Here is a 17848-nt window from a genome sequence, read left to right on the forward strand (position 1 = left end):
GGCCTGTGTCCACGAGGCTAGAACTTGGTCCAAGTTCTAGTTTCGAGAAATGTGTAGCCAATAAACTTGCAGCTATTCCATAAAAGCTGCTTACACCGAATGACATATTTGAATTTAGATCGCAATCGTCACGTGATTTCCAGTATCGACTGCGAGAGCAAGCAACCGTCCGTTTGCGTAATAATAACGATGTAATAAAACAATGTTTTAACAATGTGTGGTGTAACACTACTTGTAAGAAATAATAGTTGGACGTGCCAAGGTACGCGAAAGGCAAGCACCGCAAATTATTGCATCGCAGGAATAATGCAGTGGCATTTTGATGCCTACAGACTGGTGTCTACAGACATGACGCATAAAGTTTGAGAATTTAGTTTTTTAGGGTTGGCAGCGTTGCATCGCTTGCATCGCATCCGAAGCTGTACAACCTTACCTGTGAGGCTTTGTCTACACAAGAGCTCCAGAATCAATTCGGAGTTAGTCACTCCTGTCGACTCTTTATACTGTTTTATACTGTACAATTTATTATACAAGCGTTTTATATCAAGTATTACAATTTCCGGAGATTGTAATTTTTTAGCGATGCAATGTACGAAGCTTTCATTAACGGATACCGTTTGGCTGAAGTGTCACATGGCAAACCCTATTATGTTTACTGTATCGAAATTTTGGAGTCAAAGACTGACACTCGATATTTCATCGAGAGAAGATACAGCGAATTTAGTGCATTACATCGTAAGGTACGTTACAGAAATGCTAATCACTGATAATTGTGTGATACAACAAGAAAATACTCTGGGATGATCAATTATAACCACGACAAAGAACTTTTTTAAACAAATGGAACAACGTCTTGGAAGTATGTATGTTAAAAATGTTATTGACAGTAAAGCAATAAGGTTACCACTTGAAGACTCACAAACCTGTGGCTTTGATAAAAATTAAGTACTGATGCTTGATGATTTCATCCCGGATAGTTAAATGTGTCGAAAACAGATTTTGCAAAATGTTGCGACAAAGTTCGGCAGAATACCAGCAGATATGTAATAGAATTCGCTGAATATGATGGCTGGGAAATATGATGACAGGCAGAATCTACTATTTTGTAATCGTTTAAGTGATATATTTCATTTAAATGGATACGAAATAAGAGATTCCGCTTAATTTCTGCTGAAAATCCGCCGTCTTTTTATGCCCGCACGCTATACTGGCAAAACGCGAACTTAATGCATTAATACCAATCTGCCACGATCTTCTGTTCTAATTTATTAATAAACTGCCAGCATACTGCCAATATTTTGCTTACTATGTGTGTCACGGATATAAACTAGTGAGATAGCATTGTGGTCGTTTGTAAAAAATTGACATCGACAGACTTTTCTTTTCTTAAGATATTTTCATTATAAGTTACGTTTTTGAAATATACTTATTGAATAATAATATGTTATGCAAAAGCATTTGATTCTCTTTTTATTCTTTTTCAGTTAAAGAAGGATAGTTTGGATATTGCACCTTTTCCACCAAAGAGGGTAAGAAACTCGCAACCAAAAGTATTGGAACAACGACGAGCTGCATTGGAATTGTACATTCAAAAAATGCTAAGTTTGTTAGCAACAAAACAACAAGTTCTCAATTTTCTGGGTATAGAAAGTCAAGAAACTGCGTTCCATCAAAGGTATGTGTCTAAATGAATTAAACGTATAGAAAAGAACGATACATCGTGGCAAAGCTAATGATGTTATCAACTAATTTCGCCATTTTTAACTTTTCAAGTATACATAAAGCTGCGGACAGTTCATTGCATAATCATCCAAATACTTTGGGGCATCATCCAGTTTGGACTTTTCATCGTGATCCATACATCCCATCTGACTCAACTAGCAGTCTTTCAGATATTGTAACTAATGGTGTATTATTAGGTATATATAAATCTTGATATTGTGAATAATTACGAACGCGCGAGGGTGAAACAATAAGAATAAGATACACTTTTGATAGCAGTACAAAAGCCCACCCAACTGAACAAAAAAGTAGTGATAGTAATGCGCAAATAACAAAAGTTTTGAAAATAAAATTGACTTTTTGACAATGGTATGTACCAATGTAAACAGAATTAACAAAGTTAATTTATTCATTTTATACATATAACAGAATCTCGTTTATGTAATAATTTATAGCATATTATGTAAAACTCTAAGCATCATATCTGACAATTGAGCAAGCGAAATGTTGATGTATAAAGTTCATGTAACTCATTAACATTTAAACCTAAAAGACGAACTGGTATGTAAAATTTGTTTGCAGATAGATGCGTACTCAAAATGAAATTATGTGTTTGCAGGTTTAATTAGTATTGATCATTCCAAAGAAGTTGTGTCGACTTTTGATCTGACAAATATGCAATGTTATGTATATGTATAAAATATTGTATAAAAGGAAATTAAATTAAATGATGCTATTATATTTTTAACTCTACATTACTCACGTACCCTAGTAGCACAATTTATTGGCTATACATATATATATTATAAAATTGTAATATTGGATATAGAATAAATGCTAATGTAACGTCAATGTTACGTGTCAATAATTGCACAGTATTTCGTTTATATTAAAAATGCATTGCAAAAATATGTGGTGGTCCTCTTTTCTTTGCAATGTGATTTTTACGATTTTATTGTTAATTTTATTTTTCTTGTAAAATTAAAAATATAATATCTTTGGAATTCAATATTTCTCTCGACGTTACATATGAAATATTCGGTACACATACAATAACATGAAATTCTTGCAATGTAAAATAAATACATATTGCATGTTTCGGATAAAAAGTATCCCGAATGTATTTAGTCACGATCTCTTAAAAGTAAATCAAATCTACCAAAATTTAAAGTAAATTTAAAGTAAAAGCTTAACAAACGCATAGCAACTTCCATGTTATTATGTGCATCCGATTGCATATTCAATATTACATTTTTCTAATTTCTACAACTAATGTTGTAAAATTTAAAATAAATATAACAAAATTATGTAATGTTTCTAATATTATTTACTATTATTAAATTACACTAATTCTTTTAGTGTAATTTAATACATTTGATTAAAAATATAATAACTTATAAAATTTTTATTAAAAGTATATTTCCTTAGAAATATATTTTATTTAAAGTATTTTATTAAAAATAATGACAAATATAATTATATTTAATAGTAATGCATTGCAGTAATAATTTTATCTATCTTTTTATTTATCGAGTGTCTCCCTGTCCCTGCCTGCCCGAATCCCTGCCCGCCCGTATTCCGATGTATAATCCTATCCATTTCCCTACCTATCCGTGTTTCAGTTTTTTTAATAAACCTAAAAGTCTTTTATTAAAACCGCGACGCGATTTATAAAAGGTTCGATTTTGATTTATAATACGTGCGCGATTGGGATTTAATAGAGGTCTTTTCAATCTTGCACACATACGCGAGAATACATAAAAAAGAACAACCCACCCGAATTTTGACAAATAAAACAAATTATTTTATACATTAGAGTGGCCAATATTGACCAATTACTCCGTAGTATCCAGGCTTCCTTCGTTGGGCCAGATTGGACATACCTTTCGTTGTTCCTGGCCGTACAGTCTGATCATTTTGACCAGAGATCAGGAAGGAAGAAAACTTCTTCCCCATAGTCGGTTATCGTTACCGACAAATATTTCGTGTACGGTTCGAATATACGAGTGTCGATCGAATCGGAAAATGCACGACCACGCGCCGTTAATTAAAGAAGAATATTAATTCAAAAAACTTTACTGTATATACGAATCAAATTTATTTTTACTTCTGTTATTTAAATGTATTCAAAATTGTATTAAAAAATATCGACCTTCTCTTCGTAACTTGATCTTTAAATTCGAAATTAAAGTAGACATAGACAGAAATTTACCTCGCGTTAAAGTGATTTTAATCATATTCCACGATAAATTAAAATATATGTGGATAAAATTAAACAATTAATAATTTCTGAAAATTTTTTCTTAAAAAACCGATCGCGAAAACCGACCGCGGAAAAGATGCGTGTGACTATGCTCGTTTTCATGCGAGACGCATCTTAAAAGTACGTATATCACGTATGTATATACGTACATAAACAGAATATACATATGATGTGAGATCCCGAAAAACAAAACTTCTTTCATTATTCCAATCGATATTATAATTAATTAATAACAGCAAATAACATAGAAAAATAAGCGAAAATTTCAGTGTTCTCGATAAAATAGATTAAAATCTCACATCATATTATTAATTTATACATATCAACTTGTTAATAAAAATGGATAGGCTCGACGAATACATCATCGCTTTCACTCCTCTCCGGAGATTTAATATTTAATTGAAATTAAATAAATAAATAATGAAACATTAAATAAATAATTTTATTGCCGTTAGCACTTGAGACCTATTCACTTTAAGGCAACAAATATACGAAATATATAAATCTACCATCTACCATCTACAATCTACGTTCTACGAGATTTGTATATTTGTTGCCCCAATAAAAAAAAGTTGTCGACTTACCGACTCGACGCGCAGCAACGGAGTTTAACTATGTTGAGTCTGTAACAAATAATTAGAAAATTTACATCGATACCGAGAATTCAACAAGGCCAATATTGCAGAAAATAATTTTTAAATTATTCAAACTAAACAAGACAAAGATAAATTTTATACAAAATAAGCGATATTTACCTTAAAGTTGCTCCGTTGTTGCCCGATGCCTCCTGGACCGCTGCCTCCTCTCAGATTCCTGCACGTAGTGGACTGGCACTGGCACAACACGACACTCGCGAAAGAAAAGCTAACTCCCGAAGTAAACGCACGACACGGCACTCCCGGCGTTAATAGACGCGGACGTCACTGCAACGAAAACGAGAGACAATTGCGCGACATGACGGAAACGTTCCGGCGGGGAAGGACTCGCGGAGACGCGCGAGGCTAAGGCTGATTGGCAGAGAACAATCCGTAAACGCTTGAGACTGTCTCAGTCGTAGACGTGGGACAAGGCAGAAAGAAACGTAAGTCTCGTATACAATAGCCTTTCACGACTTACGTTTCTCTCTGCCTTGCCCTACGTCTACGACTGAGACAGTCTCAAGCGTTTACGGATTGTTCTCTGCCATCAGCCTAACCTGACGCGCGTCGCGTTCGACAGGGCGATTTCACGCCAACGCGTCTCTCGCCGCACATGACGCGTGGAACACTCGGATATCACTGCACACGCGAATACGAGTTCAAATTGCAAAACTCGGCGTGCTAGTAGATACGACGACGCCGCAGCGACGCCGACCGCGCGTCAGATTTCGGCCGGGATCTCCTAGATTCATGCGCCCCGGTGGATTACCGACGCGCGAGAGTCGAGTCTACGTCGCGCGATTGTTACACTGCACAATCATCAACTTACTGCGATTGTGTGTACCGCGAAGCTCGACGAGCGTCGCACGGGACCGGTTCACTGCGTGTCCACGGCACTCCTCAAATGGGTTAACATGGCGCCGGTTCCCGGCGGTCATTGCGCGGCGCTACTGCGCCGCCACTACGCGAGTCACGTCGCGACGCGGTGTATCCCCAATAGAGAAGTTTCTCATCCGAGGAACGATGAGAACGTCTCGCGGCACTTGCGGAATCAACGAGCTCGAACGCGTGACTGTGGCGTCGCTTGATTACGCGAGGAATGATCGCGCACTTGGCCCCGTGGCGTACGCGCCGGCGGCACGAACGATAATGCGTGGCGCGACGGCGCGAAATGTCCTCTGACCGTGCGGCGGTCGCCGGCGGCGCGGCGGCTCGACGTAAACAATCACCGAGCGATGCGCGGCTTTGAAAAACACGTGAAAAACTATTTGTAGGAATAACACGTGAAAAACCGTAACCGCTCCGTTGATTTTCACGGATACACGGCTATCATTCTGCCTCGGTAACAATTGGTCGATGCGATCGCTTTCTACGCGTGATATTCATCTCGACAAGTCCACGGTAGAAATCAACGGTATGATTGCGAATCGCGACAATTGCTTCAACGTACGAACGACGCGAAGATACACGGAATATTTGCCTCGCTCGACTAATCCGCGCTGAATAGATTGTTTACGACGCTATAGCGTTAAGCCCGTATCAGACTACGGATTGGGATTGGGATTAGATTGAAATTTGACCAATCAGAGTAAAAGTTACTGAACTTGGGATTAGTAAACTTTACTGTGATTGGTTAAATTTCAATCTAATCCCAATCCCAATCCGTAGTCTGATACGGGCTTTAGTCATTTCTCGGAATCGATGCCGGCGTTCGACGCCCGATATTGCTACGATTTTTGCGATCATCTTTAAAGCGCGAAGCGAGACATAGTCGCGAGACATACGCGATATTCGAATTTAGACACGGCAGACGATTATCAACCGCGAATACGACAAGGAATCTTTACGAAATTCGGAGCTTTGTGTATATTTGAAAAAATGAGAATTGGCACTCGATAACGTTGGCCGCGTTCGGCAGGAAAAGCTGCTTTGCAACTGTTGTAAAAATCCGAAATCTAATTGGCGTATAGCCATTGAAGGATTTTTACCATCTGGGAAAGTGAAGGTGGGCTACGTAGTTGCTACGTCCACGATATAGATGTGGCGGCGCTGCTTGGACGAAAGTCACTAGACCCTAGTGATTGGTCGATCGGTCGATGACTAGAGAAGAGGGAGAGAAGCTCTCGGTGCAAGTGCAGTTCAACCTCGTACCAGAATAAAACGGCATTCTCTCGTTCTGAATTGCAGAGATTGATCAAGTATTGGAGTGAATCTTCGGTATCGCGCGGTTCAATGCAAACGCGACTAAAAGAAATTGAAAGGCTGATCGGAGTTGATCGGAGTTGATCGACTCTGGTCGTCGTCGGTCCTCGGGGGTGGGGGGGAAGCATCGTCGGCTTCGGTGGGTGCCGCGAGCTGCCAAGGTGCCGAGCGCGGAGCGAGAATGTGACGCCAGCAAAGCGGATTGCGACTTCCGTCTCTGTCTCTCACCTCGCACAATGAAAGTACGCAAGGTAGAGTGAAGTGGGGACACGGTGTTGGCGGAAAAGAAAGAGGGAAGGTGGGAGAGAAATTGTCCGTTTCACGAGCCGTCATGGCTGAATCATTGTGAAGGCGCGCGCGGCGAGCGACGACGGCTCTTCGGTACAGAAAAGCGATAAGAAATGACGACGCGGGTGAATCATTAGGGTGGCCTGGAGCGAAGAAGAAGAGGAAGAACCGCGCGGCGCGAGTGACGATACGACGGCGGGTGACGGAGTGGCTCGATGCCGAAGCCTCGCGGCGGGTGGGAGACGTGATAATAGAGACGGTGTTTCGTGCGCGGGGGCGAAAACCGTGTTTCGGTGCCGCACGATGAACGGGTTAAGCCTGAGTGAACTGTGTTGCCTGTTCTGTTGTCCGCCCTGCCCGTCCAGAATCGCAGACAAGTTAGCCTTCCTGCCGCCCGAGCCGACGTACACGTTCGTCGAGGACGAGGGCTCCAAGTTCTCCATTTCCCTGTCGGAGCGCGCCGAGTGGCAGTACACGGAGCGCGAGAAGGAGTCGGTCGAGGGCTTCTACGCGAGGACCTCGCGCGGCAACCGCATAGCATGCCTCTTCGTCCGCTGCTCGGCGACCGCGCGCTTCACCATCCTCTTCTCCCACGGCAACGCCGTCGACCTCGGCCAGATGTCCAGCTTCTACCTCGGGCTGGGCTCGCGCATTAACTGCAACATATTCAGCTACGATTACTCGGGCTACGGGGTCTCGGCTGGCAAGCCGTCCGAGAAGAATCTCTACGCGGACATCGACGCCGCGTGGCACGCGCTCCGTACGCGCTACGGCATCAGCCCGGAGAACATAATACTCTACGGCCAGAGCATCGGCACCGTGCCCACCGTTGACCTCGCCGCGAGATACGAGGTCGGCGCGGTCGTCCTCCACTCGCCGCTCATGTCCGGCATGCGGGTCGCTTTCCCCAAAACCAAGAGAACTTGGTTCTTCGACGCTTTCACCAGGTAAAACCCACCTATTTCTCCCTTTAACACACTTTGCAAATGCATCTCCATATTGTAACCTAAAGCTTTTCACAAAACAACTGCTAATTCAGTTTAGTCACATTTTTCACTACATATTTTATACTCTCGTCGAAACATATAAATACTGAGTACATTTCGTTCAATGTTTGCTTTCCGCTCCTTCTATTTCAACACCTTTATGTGCCAAGTGATGAAATCAAGTCTAATGCCTAATCTACACTGTGTGCCCTTTGCGTCTCGAAACTTTCCATTTGGTGTGACCATTTTCCATTTCTTTATACAGAATAGAATGTTTCTAGATGCAGAGAGCACGTTGCAGATTAGGCTTCAAGAAATATCTAATTAAATACTTTTTGTAAACAATTACGTGTTGTAACTGATAACAGTGTATGTACAAGTTTGCGTCGGCGGTTTCAAATTAAATAAAGATCAAAAAAACGAAGAAAAATTAAAGTTTTGCACAACCAATCAATGGTGTGAAAAAGATTCATGTAAATGATTGACTAATTAGCAGACTGAATTTTTTGACAACACGCTCCGGAGTCAATAGATTTGGAAACTCTCGAGGATGTATATATTTTCATGCTGAATGAAAAAAAACAACCTGTGGGGTAAAATCGTTAATATCTTAAGAAGCTGCACAAGTGTACGGTCGAGTAAATATGTACTTGCGTCACATGAACGTGTACTTACGAAACCTACGTGTTGCACGATTTGCGTCGTAAAGCGTCTTTCTAATCGGATTTTACGATATCCGTCAATTATAATCTCGACATTTTGATACTAAGATTTTCGTTTCAAAATAATCTCGTTGTTCTACGTGTTTTCCTCGAAACAGATATTTTTTTCATTTGAAATAGTTTCCTTATATTTTTGCCAAAGATAATCTTTGCATATCGACGCCATTTTTTTCCACGACTGTTGTGAACGAGATAATGAAACCGAGCTTCGCTCGTAACATATTTTTCTCTTTTCGACAGCGTCAAAAGTTGCGTAATAACGTGTGTGTAAACAAATTTTATTGAAAGGTCGCAATTTTTAACTTTTAACTTTGTATCCAAAATAATTGTAATGCGCCTTGAAACAGGGGCGTAATTGTTCAACGTAAAAATTATGTTATATATCAACAATGTTTAATTACGTTTTCATATTTGTTTACAGCATAGATAAAGTGCCGAAAGTAACGTCTCCTGTTCTGGTTATTCATGGCACCGAAGACGAAGTCATAAATTTTAGCCACGGTCTGGCGATCTACGAAAGATGTCCACGAGCAGTGGAGCCACTGTGGGTCGAGGTATAGAGATAATTGATTTTTTTGTATTTTGTCTATACTTGCTATACTCTAAAATACAGACTTATTTAAACACAAAAACGTAAGCACCTTGCTCGATAAAGTATTGGAATATGTTGCGCTAGAAATGTGATAAAATGAGTATTGGGTGTTTTTCAGGGAGCCGGACACAATGATGTAGAGCTATACAATCAATACCTCGAACGACTGAAACAATTTGTAAGTGTGGAATTGATAAACTGACGGCGACTCAGCCTCTCCCAGAGTCAGGGAGGACAGGGAGGGGGCCATATGCATGCAAACAGCCAAGGACGTACCGTTTCCAACAACTCTAATACCATCAGTTCCATTTCGACGAGTTCTCCAACGGAGAAGCTTGTCTAGCAGTCGCCACCCACAGGGGAGAAGACACCTGTCCTTCCCTGTGACGAAGAATCATCTTTCGCTTCTGTAGATGATGTATTCTTCTATTGCGAACAGCAGTCTGTAAATCAGGAAACTTATTATTCAGAGTCATTGAAGAAAACGCGTTCCAAAGACGAGTATCCAAATGCCGAAGGTAATTCCAAGAAATCCAGTGTAAAATCGGAGAATAAGAAATGTAAGCAGAAAGATTCTTCTACATGCACAAAAGACAAAGACCAGAATAAAATCACCGCCATCGCCGAAAGAGTGGCCGATTGCCAGAATTTTCAATTAAATCATACTGGGAAGGTCGCCAAGAAACATACCTATCTACCAAAAAATTTGAAAAACCCTTTTGCTCACAGTCACAAAAATATCGTTCACAGAAGTTTAAAAAATTCATTCGGTCAAAGTCAGAAAAAGACAGATAGCCAAAGAGCTAAGTCGACTTTGATTGATATACTTGTGGAGGATTGTCGACAATGTGCGATCGGGGAGAAGTCGGTCGCATCATTTTCCAACGTTTCCGGTGATGTTAGAAAGGATGCAACTGATTGTAGAGGTACTCAGCCTGCGGAGAAAAAGTCTCCTGGGTCTCGATTCAAGTACAATTGCGTAGAGTCGGCGTTGGACTCGATTAACACTAATAAAGACAGCAGGCAACGTTATTACAATAAAATCTCGATTGTAGAAAATATTGCAAAGTTTAAAAGGCCCGATACAACACACGCCAAGACTACCGAATTCAAGAAGAAGTTCCCTTGGAATTGCACGTGTAGTAAAACGAAGAGAAATGTTGACAAGTGCAAGGAACAGGAGAAGAAAGATTCTGTCGAGAGCTCCGATTCCTATAATGACGCAAAGCAATTGAAAAAGAAAAAGCCTGCTTGTAGTCCGTTGAAAAAATTCGGCCGTTCGTCTCTGTCAGTGGGCGCGGATAAAGTCGCGATAAATTTGCCAAAGTATTCTCCTTGCGCAAGCAGATTAGCCGCGAGCTCAAAAATTTTGTCGTCCGATCGAGCGGCAGATCCAGAGAGTCCGCTTCACGTTCCACGCTCGAGGAGTCCGTCTCACGTCGATGTACAAACCGAGAACAATCCTTCGAAGCATTCGGAAAAGACGTCGATACAAGCGAGTTTATCTCTGAACATACAACAGTTTCAAAAGACCCGATATACTCTGCGTAGTAGGAGTGTAGGTGACAGCTGCGTAACTTCCCCAACCAGTGAAGCGACTACCGTCAGCTACTCGCCTACTGGCACAGAGATATTATCCCTGGAAGAAGTCGGGCCGCATACGTCGCGTACATCGTCGGGTGAAGGCTCAGGTAGTAGTTATTCGGAAGTCAAGGAAAAATTGGATGCCGAATGCTCCGACAAAGTCATAAGAGCGACTTTGGAGACCAAGTGTTAATGAAACGTGGACTCTCGACGACACGCCAAACACGTGTGTTACGCCATTCTTTCTTCCACGTATATACGCATATATACGTATATACGTATTTTACGTACTTTACGTAAAACGATGACACAGTTCCGTATGCGCGCGGTGTACCCGTTCGAGCTGTAATCGTGCTAGTGAGAAACTGTACACAGAGGCAAATATATACGACATACATTTATAAAATTTATTATATTTCTAGAAATGCGAGAGTATACATACTTGTGCATATTGAATATTCTTATCTACATATATACACACTCAACGCGCGCGTGTATTGCGTACACGCGTGGATATTAAGAGCCGTTTTTGCAAATTAGGCTACAGAACGTTGTTGCGACAGATGTGTCGAGTATTATTATTTTTATTATCCTCCTTAAAGTTAGGATATATCCAATGGTTCCCGTGTGGTTGTCGAAACATTTCTTTAACTCGGAAAATGTGACGAGCGTTGGCTAGCAAGAGTGCAGTGAAGAGATATCTCGCTGAATATCCGCATTATCTTAATTTATTTTTTAAATTAGTATTGTTACATTTTTTACTTAGAGCTTTTAATCCCTTTGCTGTAAAAGGCACATGTATATTTTAAGGAAGTTGCCTCTCGTTTACGGAAAGCGTATATATATATATATACGTCCTCGTAAGGTGTGTATGCGCGTGCCTATGTGTAATACATACGCACACGTGTAAAATTCAGAATCGAATTAGACCGGACGAGGGAGAATAATATACCCCGAAATTTTTTCAAGTCTTTTTTTCGGGCAGATCTGGTTCAGCGAGAAAATACGAATCTTTTCAAATTGCATGCTTTTGCAAGTGATTGGTATTCTCGATGCCAATTATGATGAACGATAGGTGTAACAGTAATGAGGGCATTTGTTCTTATATCCATGGTGAAGACATGCGAGAGGAGAATTGGAGATCTTCCAAGCTGATAAAGATTTTAGCACGCGGTGGTCACGGCATAGTTTGAAATGATCAAGTTGAGATAACGTTGAGCACGCAGTGCGTCCCGCAAGAATGTCTTTGTCGAAAGCTGATTAGAACAAAAATCTTGTCAACAACAATAAGAAATGCAAATAGCTAGGGACAATATTACTGCCAAACTTGACTATGAATTAATTAATTTCTAAGAAAGTGAGATAATGCATGTGAAGGACCTCGTCTACATAGATACGTTTCTCGTTAGTATTTTTATATCTCGGTGATGTAAATACAATACAGTAAACGATTTTTTCTTTATCGATGTATGCGACAGTGTAAGGCGGTTGCGTGGAATGCCAATTGCGTAGATAATCGTGAGATACACTCCTTTGCGTAAGGCAATTTTGCTACTTTTTAAGGCATTCTATAAATTGTTGATACTTTTTACCTGTCAAAATTGTTTATTGGATATCGCGATGTCAATGTTCGCGAAGTGAAAAAAAGTTCTAAGACGATCGATTTTACCCTCTAAGATAGCAAGTGATACATCGTAAGTGTAAGTCGGTTTTTACCGTTCAGGCTACTTGTGCCACAATGTCCTCGTAACTTGTTGGAAATGTTATAAATGGAAAAATAACAAAATGCGACAGACGTACGAAGAAGAGAAGAGAATGCAATTTGTTACGTAGAAGCAAGATTTTGCTACGCTTCGCACGGCATTCTTTTTTTTTTTTTTTACAAAAAAGCTTTGTTCAATCTACACGGTGATTCAAATATCTGTAACAGATCTGATGATGAAGACATTCAAGCAAGAATAGATTAGTGGAGTAATTTCTCAAATATTTCATTATATATCAAATGATACATGCTAGGTGTTAAATCTACAAAAGATATTTCAGAGATAGTTTCTTTGGTGAATTTAGTTCTTTTTGATTTTGGAAAATTGAAAAAACAAAGAATCTTGATACTCTAAGTAAAATTAGTCATATGCTGCAATATATATAAGAAATAAGAATGTCGTATAATACAACACATCATAAAATTGAGCGAAACATACACGCTGTGATACTAAGATTTCACTTGCTGAAATACTAAAAATCTTGGCAAGTGAGGCTCAAATTAAATCTTTATTAATCTTTTGTCAAGTCCACACAAATTTGATTATACTTTTGTTACAATGGGCCTATATCAACTTATTAAACACATTTGTTAAGTTAAAAATTTATAAAGGAATAATTTTATATTACTTTTATAATTAATGCCATTTTAAGCATAAGATTATTACTTTTTATATTTTGCTATTCACTACGCAATAAGTTATGATATTTTATAATACTTAATATTTAGGGATCTAAATGGTGCTAGGAAATCTCTTTGTATTTGTTGAGTTTAAACTCTAATCGATTTGTAATCGCTTATAATTCGGCTTAATATTTCAACATTTATGGATTTGGTTATTTAAGTTTGATAAACTTAATCTCTCTATACTTCTCGAAAATAATGGTACTATTTATTGTTAAATTATCAATATTGAGCAGCCTATTTGCATATATAAAATGATTAAAGTATCTTCTGAAATTGATAGAAATTAATATCGACACTTCACACGCACTTTGTTGCAATGAAATTGATAGAAATTAATATGATATTTTACCCGCACTTTGTTGCAATGCATTCATCAAATTCTTCCTTGAATGTCTCCAGATTTCGTTTTCATGGGCGATGATATTGTATTTGTATCGCATATTTAGCGTTAGATGTTGAATGCTAAATCCAATTTATTTAATACGCAAAATCTATTTAACATTGTGTGGCGGACTGACAATTATATTATCACATTCGATGTGTGATAACATAATGTTGAATGAGGTGCCAATAAGTCAATGCTTACTTTAAAACCACCATTCTGTTTGTGTTATCCAAATCTCCTTCGTTTTGCAAGGAACATATATACATATATTAACAGGGCCGGCTGTAGAAATGGGTAAAGCAAGTATCTGTAAGGTCTTGCGATAAATTTCAAAATTTTAAAAGCAGACGTAAAAAGCGAGCATATATTTCTTGTGAAATTTAGATATCGATAAGTCATTGTGACTTATTGTGGACTCTTCGCGAATTCAGTTGCAGCGGTCAGAATAAATAACGTCGAATATATAGATTATTAAAATGAATAAACGTTCGATTAATTTTTCACTATTCAGTGTGAAATAGATTCTGCCTTAAGAAAATTATAATTTGAGATTTGACTACTGAACATATTGAACATAAGTAGAAATAAGAAATATTTTTGCTAAAAACATTGCTCTCTAGATTTCATAAGAAATAATGACGTGTCCACGTTTTTTCCGAATACAGGACATTTTATAGTCTGGCGACAAACTTTCAATGCAGCATTTCGATTAAGAATGTGTTCTGGTAAATCTTTACCAATATCTACAGACATTAGTGCAATGTATAGATATCGATAAAAAGCTACAAAAATATTATTAAGAAAAATATGAACGGAGGTAATGGGAGCAGATAAAAATGACACAAAATTGTTCGATGCGGCAGAAAACTTAGAGCCGGTCTTGTGTATCCTAGTTCCTGTTGTCACATAGCAATTATTCAAAATGTACTCCATGCGTCGTGATACTCTATTGTGCATCCGTTTTTATTTCTTTTACTCCCAACCATCAGATTTCTATAACTGTCACTATTTCGATCGCTATTTTTATTCGCGATCTCAATATCGGTGATTAATTTAAAAGGCTAATTGTAAGAGATAGAATTCGCAATAAGGGACGAATTACGTTGTTGTTCATCAGAGAGATTTGTGTGTTTTTTTCTCTTAATTTTTAGTGTAAAGTACATCTCTCCCTCTCTCTTCTTTTCCTCTGTCCCTTTCTCTCTTACTTTTGCTCGCGTTTCTTCGCTGTCCCTCTCCTCCACGCGCTCGCAAGTGATCGACCGGTTTTGAACAGTACTATCGTCTTTCATGATCGCGTCGTCCGGAAAGAAACTGGTACTCTCGATACTTGAGGCGAGTACCGCGGATTCAACCGCGATGCGTTGATATTCGTAACTCTGTACATAATAGCGTGTAAACTAAATAATAAGAAAACAAAGCAACGTTACGTATTCGATGTTCTCTTCGGTCGTGTCTAATGTACTTACAAAGGGGAGAATCCGTTTAAGGGCAGAACAAAACGCGTTTTGATAGCGAAGATTATAGCTGTGATGTGATTGTTGAAGGTAAAAGTAAGAGGGAGACATTGTGTGTGAGAAAGAGAGAGAGAGAGAGAGAGAGAGAAGCTATATAGATGAATGCGAGAAACTTTACTGTAAACGCGTACGTTTGAGAGGAAACGGAAGAAAGGGACGGAAAGCTTGTCCTCGAACAAATATCGGAATCGTCGTTTATTTAGCGCATAAGAACATAATTAGGGAGATAATGACATTTGTTTCTTTACATAAGAACGCGTAGAAAGCGTAGAAACACCGCTAGATACATATACCCGAATAAAAAGGGTCATTTTAGAGTTTTATACTTCCATCGCACTTGACTTGGGCGTACTATCATCGCGCAGTACTTTACTAATTCTGTGGAAAACGTTAACACAATGTATAATTATGATGTAAATTACATGTTTAAGCACATATTATCAATGCAACGTGTTTTACTTCATTATCAAGGGGCCTGGGGTGGGACGTTGTCCACGAATTTGAAGAAGATTTTCTGAATATAGTATACGTATATTATTAGTTTTCATATCAAGTTAAAAAATTATTTATCAAGTCATTCGTACAGCCGCACCTTAAAATCGATTTTACTTCGATGATAATGCTGAAAAACTTTTCTCCCTGCTCGACACTTTTCCTTGTTAAATTTTTCATGATTGCGTTTGGACGAATTTATATCCTTTTTAAAAATTACAAAAATATTTACGAGCCACTATCGATGGATTCCTGTCGAGGCTTTTATTGAGAAAACGTTAATTTTAGAACCGAGAAGTCCTCTTTCCAAGTCCTTATTTCTCAAAGTGGGGATAATTACATGGTTTCAATAATTTCTCCCCCGCAAAAGTTTTTCCGAAATATTTAAAATGAAAAGAAATGTCTCGACTGGTAAAAGAGAAAGAGAGAAGGCTGACGAGGAAACTAAGATTTTTCTCGCAGATTCCAATCGTCGGCACATGCTTCTTATTGTTTTTCGAAAATGTAACGCACGTCTGCGCATGAATTGTCGCCGATGCACCACTTTGTCTCGAAGGTCAGTGCGTTTCTGCGACGAAGAAGAGAACGTTGTGCCATGTATATAGGCTGGTTCACCACTCCGACCGGCACCTCCGCGACTCACCTGCGCTGAAACCTGATGCCGACGATAAAAATGAAAACAGGTTACACGGCAGCTCGCGCTCGAATGGCCACGCTGTACCTCCGAGGAACAGACCAAGTCGCTTCGAGGAAGAGACTAGCTTTTTCGTTATCACGTCGCAAATTAATTATGCTTCCTCTCGACTGTGGATCCTTCAAATCTTTTCAAGTTGACTTTTCCTTTATGGAAATGTCAAGGCAGCCTTGACATTTATAACTTTTGTGTTGTAAATGATCGGAAAAATGAGTGGATCTTTATAAATCACATTCCCGAAATAAGGGGATAATCTTAATAAGCAAAAACTTTATTCAATTTTCACGAGATCCTCACTTGAAGCTTAGAGTTGTTGATTAAAAAAGTAAGAGCATATATTTTTTTATGAAATTTTCGGTAAGTAAGAATTGCCTTAGAATTGAGAATGTTTGGTACGAACTTTAATAATTTTTCTCGTAATAAATCGAAATATACCATCGGTAATTGGGCATAAGCATTTGATTATGCATTTGATTGATTTCCCTCGTGCCAATAACCTACAATCAATACGCACAACAGCCTAATAATTGCGGAAAATTATGATTTATCGTAGGACGATGAGCAGGCAAGCAAGTTGGAGATTGCGCCAAGGAGAATATTAGAAAGGATGGAGATTCTTTTTACCCCGAGAGAGAGAAAAAAAATTCCTCGTGGAATTCACAGATAATGGATTAACACATAGAAAAAAATTACCGGACTTCCAAGAATTGGAAAAAAAACAAAACAAAACAAGTCGGACATCTTTGATAGAATTTGTAGTTACTCCCCCTCTTTGACGGCAGAGATAATTAACAGTTTGAAAATGTACTTTTGAGATATCGATACGCCATAGAATGAATCAAAGAGAAGGATAATTAGAGGCGAAGCAGCCCGTTATCACCACGCCCGTAGCCGTACACGTAGTCGTCGCGCAGTCTGCAACGATACGGTCCTTCGCTCTTTGCCACACGCTGCTGTTCATTGTCCAGACTCGGTCCCCCGCGCATATACATATACTTGTGTACGGCAGCGCGTGTCGTATATACAAATCCACGCGCGAGCGCGCATAGGCATCTATTACGGCCCGAGGTAACTAGCGGCGAAAGAGAGCATGCACGCACATCGTTACGTCGTTACACCCTTTGTCTCCTAACGCACTTCCGTCGCGGGAGCGAAATTATCGCCGCGAGCCACCTCGGTCCGCGCGAGAAATCTGGGGAAAGCTCTCGCGACCGTCGATGCTTAGCCGGTTTTCGGTTGAATCACTGCTTACGTCGCGACTGTAACGTAACGTAACGGTGTAATAAGGGAGGCAAACACGGACAAACGTTAACCGGC

At 39.3% G+C, this 17848-nt stretch overlaps 3 protein-coding genes across 3 annotated transcripts; all 3 read left to right on the plus strand.

Annotated features, from left to right (window-relative positions):
- The first annotated feature begins 399 nt into the window (after window positions 1–399).
- Window positions 400–2463, plus strand: LOC105560354 (sorting nexin-24-like). Its single transcript, XM_012009411.1, has 3 exons — window positions 400–740; window positions 1485–1675; window positions 1774–2463. Exons 1-3 carry the CDS (start codon window positions 588–590, stop codon window positions 1934–1936), a joined length of 507 nt encoding a protein of 168 aa, XP_011864801.1. The 5' UTR covers window positions 400–587; the 3' UTR covers window positions 1937–2463.
- Window positions 2464–6711: 4248 nt separating this feature from the next.
- Window positions 6712–9844, plus strand: LOC105560355 (alpha/beta hydrolase domain-containing protein 17B). Its single transcript, XM_012009412.1, has 3 exons — window positions 6712–8060; window positions 9243–9375; window positions 9532–9844. Exons 1-3 carry the CDS (start codon window positions 7417–7419, stop codon window positions 9613–9615), a joined length of 861 nt encoding a protein of 286 aa, XP_011864802.1. The 5' UTR covers window positions 6712–7416; the 3' UTR covers window positions 9616–9844.
- On the plus strand, window positions 9668–15789 carry LOC105560371. Its single transcript, XM_012009440.1, has 2 exons — window positions 9668–9685; window positions 9760–15789. Exons 1-2 carry the CDS (start codon window positions 9668–9670, stop codon window positions 11188–11190), a joined length of 1449 nt encoding a protein of 482 aa, XP_011864830.1. The 3' UTR covers window positions 11191–15789.
- Window positions 15790–17848: the final 2059 nt, after the last annotated feature.

Source organism: Vollenhovia emeryi, unplaced genomic scaffold (assembly GCF_000949405.1).
Source record: "Vollenhovia emeryi isolate VEMERY1.0 unplaced genomic scaffold, V.emery_V1.0 DF939232.1, whole genome shotgun sequence".
NCBI classification, from domain to species: domain Eukaryota; kingdom Metazoa; phylum Arthropoda; class Insecta; order Hymenoptera; family Formicidae; genus Vollenhovia; species Vollenhovia emeryi.